This window comes from Zonotrichia albicollis, chromosome 10 (genome assembly GCF_047830755.1).
Source record: "Zonotrichia albicollis isolate bZonAlb1 chromosome 10, bZonAlb1.hap1, whole genome shotgun sequence".
Classification (NCBI taxonomy): domain Eukaryota; kingdom Metazoa; phylum Chordata; class Aves; order Passeriformes; family Passerellidae; genus Zonotrichia; species Zonotrichia albicollis.
Window position 1 is genome coordinate 25,071,138 of NC_133828.1, and position 6,224 is coordinate 25,077,361.

At 53.7% G+C, this 6,224-nt stretch overlaps 1 protein-coding gene across 1 annotated transcript; it reads left to right on the forward strand.

Annotated features, from left to right (window-relative positions):
* The first annotated feature begins 2,963 nt into the window (after positions 1–2,963).
* On the forward strand, positions 2,964–5,977 carry EVX2 (even-skipped homeobox 2). Its single transcript, XM_074548950.1, has 3 exons — positions 2,964–3,387; positions 4,520–4,779; positions 5,324–5,977. Exons 1-3 carry the CDS (start codon positions 2,964–2,966, stop codon positions 5,975–5,977), a joined length of 1,338 nt encoding a protein of 445 aa, XP_074405051.1.
* Positions 5,978–6,224: the final 247 nt, after the last annotated feature.

Below are 6,224 nucleotides of genomic sequence, written 5' to 3' on the forward strand. Positions count from 1 at the left end.
GGTTTTTCAGGCTTAGCTATTGATTTTGAACAACTACAAACATTCTGAGAGATTTTGTAGGCGGTGCTGTTCTTTTTGGAAAAAGAAAACCCCAACCAAACAAAACCCCCAACGGAACACCACAAAAGAAAAGCAACAATCAAAAAAAATTTAAAAATAGCTAAACAAAATAACAATCCCAAAATATAAACTCCCCTGACCCACACAAACAACAAGCAAAGAGATAAATATCAGTGCAGTAAATACCTCTACTTTTCTGGGATTTTAAACAACAGACAACTGGTTTTTTAGGGGGTTGATGGTCTGGGGTGAACACATTAACTGCATTGCAGGGAACAGCTTTGTAACTTCACCTCTACCTAGTGGAAGATTATTAACGTCTTGTATAACATTTTATAACTCTTGCATATGAATCTAGCTGTATTTTAAGATACTCTGTACATAACCTAAGGAATCAGTATTATTTTAAAGGTGCAAAATATAACCCTAGTAAAGATCATTCATAGCCGCACTTGAGTGTAACTTATTTTTCTCACATTGGGGCTTTTCACATAGTCTTTTTCATCCGCTCCAAATAACATAAAACCCGTTCTCTCCTTTTTAGTGGCGCAGTAACATTTTTTGAGTCTAGAGCTGTGCCGGTTGTGGTGGTGCGCACACACGATTGCCTCCGAGATGTGGTATCTCGGCTGCGGTTTCCGAGAGAGCGGGGGGAAAGATGCTTGCCGCGTTACAGCATGTAAGAAAACAGACGAGGGCGCCAAACGACAGCAATAAACCCGGCCGCAGGTTTCCGCTCCGCCTCCGCGCCGCCGCCTGCAGCGGAGCCGGGCCCGGCGGGGCAGCGGGAGCCGGGCGGGCCCAGTGGGGGCTCCCCGGGATGCGCTCCGTCCCTCCGGGAGCGCCCGCGGAGCCGCAGCTCCAGCCCGGCCCGGACCCCGCCGGTGCCACCGCTGCTCTCCCCTCGCACCGGCCCGCTCTCCGCCGCGCCCGCGGGCCAGGAAAAGTTGACATTGACTCTTGTCTGGTCTGGGGGCTGTAAAACGCGGGACACCACGCTGCAGTCTAAATTCACATTTCAAAGGGTTGACATAAAACTCTTATTAATAGAAGGCTGGATTTTGCAAACAACGCCTAGAATGTTTCTTAAATATTTGGTGAAATGTTTAGGGGTATTTTAACAAGAAATTGAAAAAAAAAATCTGACAACTATCCCATTTTCTAACTATGAATCATGCGCAAGAGCACAAGAACTTAGGAGACGCGTGTGACCAAGATTAGCAGGAACAGCTCTCATTAAAAAAAAAAAAAAAAGGAAAAAGAAAGAAAAAAAAAAAGAAAAAAGAAAAAATCAAACCCGCGTTTAATCACAGGAAACATTCGGGTGTTTCTCCTGGAGATGAAACTCCTATTCCCAGGGTCTAAACACTAGATGATGTAGGTGAAAAAAATCACGGCCAGAAAAAAGGCTGGGCAGCTATCGAAGGGCACTCCAGAGATGCTAACGACAAAGGATTTATCTTCGTTTAAATGGTTGCCATCAGCGTCATTATTACTAGCAAAGTTCCCGCTGAAGGGAGACTTTCCGACTGTCACGTCTGCCGAGCGCGGCAGCCCGTGTCTCCAGCAGCGCGGCCACGCTTCGCCCCGCGGCAGCGGCCAGGAGTGGAGGGATGAGCTAACTGAGCCACAGGTAACTTTGGAGAGAGGGTGCTGAGGTGATGTTCCTGATAGGTCGGAGCCTGTGGGCAATAACCTCCCATCCATCATTTAATCCTATGATTGTTTTTTAATTTTCAAATGCTTGGGTTTTATTGGTGGTGGGGAGGAAAGAAGCAAAGGGCTGGAGTGAAACCTGCCGGGAGAATGAAATGGATGCCCACGGAGTGTTTTAAATCACGAATGTATTTAATGTTCTCCATTATTTCCTTCCCCTATCATACCGTAAAACAGTCAGTATTTTCCCAGAGGGAAGAAAAATCCCGGGCTAGCTTCGTGGATAAGCAGGATTATAGAAAGTAAAAATGAGATCATATTTAAGGACGCAAAGAAGACAAAGATAATAGAGTTGTAATATACTACATTGTAACAAATATTTTAATCTCCAGGTAGCTGCTGTAGGTACGCTTGAATCCGGGCAGCAGACTTGTAAAGTCTGGGCATAAGGATCGCGCGTGTGAGGGGGTGCGTGGGGGTGTCAGTGTAAATTCCTAAATAAAAGTACTAAAGTGGTCTGGAAATGGGAGGGAAAAGTAAAGAGATATCAGCGGCAGGAGCTTCTCGATCCTCTGGTCCTATTGATCATTTCCTTGCCTTGTAATCTAAAATTCGCCTCAGAAATAATAATAAAGAAAAGTATTATCTAATATTTAGCATGTAGTTCTGTCCGAGGACAAATGAGAAAGAAGCTGCATCATTAGGACCTAAAAGGCAACAAAACAAAAATCAGAGCATAATGATGCACCTAAATGAAGGGGGAAATGTTGCACAGCTCATTTTATTAATCAGACTGTCAATTCCACCCCAGAGGCCAAACCCCAGAGCAATTCAAGCAGGATCTGATCAAGCTAAGGACAGGAGCTTTACTCCTCACTTCTTGTCTTTCTTTCTTTCCACCTGGATATATTTGTCTGCTCTGAAGCCGCCTTCATTATCCACTGACAGGAGCTTGTATTTATTTGCTTATAAACCTGTTACAATAAATGATTATTCGAACAGCGTCATTCGTACCTTAATGACGAGCACCACTTTTTGATGAATGACATTTCGGGCTAGAAAGGATGTATGGGTCATTTTGACCAGTCATTCCCTCGCTTTGGCATCCCACAATTTTTACACCTCCCTCAAAAACAGATAATAATATTTAGAGACACTTGCCGGGCTGAATGTGAATTAGCCCCTGCTGCAGCTCATCATTAGTACAGGACCAGCCCTGCAACTTTGACATTTTTTATAAAGCTGAGATGATGGAAAGAATAAGAAAAGAGATGATCCTGATGGAGAGAGGGCTGCACAGCCCTACAGCTGGCAAAAGGCTCTCGAATTTGTCAGACTCAGCTGGAAATGCGGTGTTGGAGGCCCTTGAAAATTCTCCGCACAGTGGTCGCCTCAGCCCGAGACTGACTGCCGCCTCCCTGCACAGCGCTATAGGGGACATCTCCGCCAAAGGCAAATTTGAAATAGACACTTTATTCAATCTCCAGCATCCGAGCAGCGAAAGCACTGTCTCCTCCGAAATCCCGCCGTCGGAAAGCAGGAAGAAAATAAGCCTTTATTCCGAAGTTGCTCAAGAGGCAGATATGAACAGTGATGTGGAGGTGGGATGCTCCGCGCTCCGCTCCCCGGCCAGCCTGACTTCCTCCCAGCTGAAGGAAAACAGTAACAAAGGTAACTCTTCCTTTATCATCTTCATCTAAGCCCCGCGCTTTGCCCACCGGCTTTAAAAACCAGAGGAAACCCACTGCCACCGCCAAAGTTGCCGGCCTCTGCATCGGCGCTCTCTCTTCTGCGAAGACAGAGCTCCAGGCTGTAAAATATTATTACAATTACTGCTCTACCTCAATAGCCGAAATACACTGTCCGGGCAGCTCCAGTGCCGGTGCCTTCGTGTGTGTGTGTGTGCATGCCCAAATCCATTGATATGTAGATATATATCCAGAATATAGGTGGGCACAAATATCCACCCACCTATATTTAGGCAAAGCTTTCTCCGTGTATTTCCCCTCGCTCTCGGAGCTCTCGGCGTCTCTTGAGCTGTATATGAGTGTATATACATAGATTAAATTAGAGAGAGAGAGAGAGGGGGGAATGCGAGGAAACTGCCCGCATTTGACTGTGTGTGTCCTTCTCTGTGTATATGCAACGTGCTGTCTGTGTCCACCTCGGGCTAATTTGGCATTGTTCACTTTTCCTCTGCTTGAAAGAGGCGTTTTGAACCAGCCTCGTCTCCTTCCCCGTTCTTAGCGGGGCACGGTGATGGACGGTGGTTGTTACTATTGCAGGAGATGGAGATTGTTATTACTGGGGAGGTGTACGGAGATGAACGGTGGATTTCCTGGGCGCCACAGTGCATGCCTTTTTGGTCAAATGTGCCAGAGAAAGGAAGGGATGCTCGACGTAACCCTAGAGAAAAAAAAGGGGGGGTTTTATGGGTGCTTTTATTTTGTATGTCTCTAACGAAACTAAAGAACGGCAGCGGAAGGTGAGCAGGCTAGCGCCGAGCCCGGGCCCCGAGCCGCGGCCCGGGCCCTCGCCCGCTCTCCCCTGAGCTCGGCTGCCCTGCAGTCTCCAAGCCCGCCCCATCTGAAAATATAGCAGTTACGAAGGATTGAAAATCCCCAACCAAACAATAACCAACAAACAACCTCCAGATCCAAATTTATTGATTCTGTTAGCAGCGGGGATTTGTAAGAATGACAGCTGGCCTTGAGCGCGGGCGTGGCGGGCCCGGTCCGGCCTGGCCGGGAGGACTGGGGGGCCAGCGAGTGTCCCGCTCTCACACCGTGCCCTCGCCCCGCAGGCTACGCGGAGAGCAGCCCGACGCCGAGCGCCGCCGCCGCCCCCGCCGCCCCCGCCGCCGCCGGGATCGGTAGCCTGCACAGCGGCGGCGCGCTGGGCGGCTCGGCGGCGGGGGCCGACCAGGTGCGCCGCTACCGCACCGCCTTCACCCGGGAGCAGATCGCCCGCCTGGAGAAGGAGTTTTACCGCGAGAACTACGTGTCACGGCCGCGGCGCTGCGAGCTGGCCGCCGCCCTCAACCTCCCCGAAACCACCATCAAGGTACGCCGCGTTCCGCGCCCCGCCGAGCCGCGGCTGCCCGAGCATCCCGGGCCGCGGCCGGCTGGGATCTCCGGCTGAAGGATCTCGGGGCCCGCAGCTATATGAGCCACTCGTGCTTGTTTGCTTTTCTGCATCCAACACTTTTCATTTCCTTTTTAAAAAGTTATTGTCATTACTGTTGTTTTTATTTTCCTCGTCAGTTTTTATTGCGTTAGCCTATTTCCTAAAGTGAAGAGGGAAAGAATAAACGTAGGGGGAATGAATGAGCGTCAGTACCGTGAAGACAGAGTCCTGAGTGGGGAGGACGGGACGATTGGAAGGGAAACATTTATTCGGATCGAATGGGTCCCTCTCGAGTAGAGGGAGGGCCGTACCGCAGCTCCCCTCGGGCAAGGTCACGGAAGATTGCTCGGGGAAGGAGAGGGGTCGCCTAGAATCCTTGGAAATGTGTTTTGGTGGGCGCCCGCCGGTGTCCGCGGGAACGGGTGCGGCAGGGCTCGGAGTGGAGCGGAGCTGAGGCCGCGCTGTGCTTGTATCCCCGCAGGTGTGGTTCCAGAACCGGCGCATGAAGGACAAGCGGCAGCGCCTGGCCATGTCCTGGCCCCACCCGGCCGACCCCAGCTTCTACACCTACATGATGACCCACGCGGCGGCCACGGGCAGCCTGCCCTACCCTTTCCACTCCCACGTCCCGCTCCACTACTACCCGCACGTCGGGGTCACGGCCGCCGCCGCCGCCGCTGCCGCCTCGGGCGCCGCCGCCGCGCCCTTCGCCACCTCCATCCGCCCGCTGGACACTTTCCGCGCCCTCTCGCACCCCTACTCCCGCCCGGAGCTGCTCTGCAGCTTCCGACACCCCGGCCTCTACCAGAGCCCGGCCGCCGCCGGCCTCAACAGCAGCGCGGCCGCCTCGGCAGCGGCGGCGGCGGCGGCGGCGGCAGCGGCGGCGGCGGGCTCGGGGCCGCCGGGGAGCTCGGCGCCCTGCTCCTGCCTCAGCTGCCACAGCAGCCAGACGGCGGCGGCGGCTGCGGCGGCGGCCTCGGCGCTGGGCTCGCGGGGCGGCGCGGCCGCCGAGTTCCCGTGCACGGCGGCGGGGCAGCGCTCCGAGAGCGGCTTCCTGCCCTACTCGGCCGCCGTGCTCAGCAAGGCCGCCGTGGCCTCGCCGGACCAGCGGGAGGAGGCGCCGCTCACCAGATAACTACCCCGGCCCGGCCCGGGGCGTTTTGTAGAGGGAGTCGCGGGGGGATGGGGGGGGGTCGGGGTGGGGGGCGCCCCCGCGTTCGGCCAAAAAGTTCCGTCTATTTTTTTATTGCTGAGCGCCCCGCCGCTGAGGGGCGCGGGACCGGCGGGGAGGGCGCTCCGCGGCTCCCGCGCCCCCGCGCCCCGCGGAGGCGGCACCTCGGTGTTCGCTGCCGGGCTTCGCGGGGTGCAGGCAACCGGGCCCG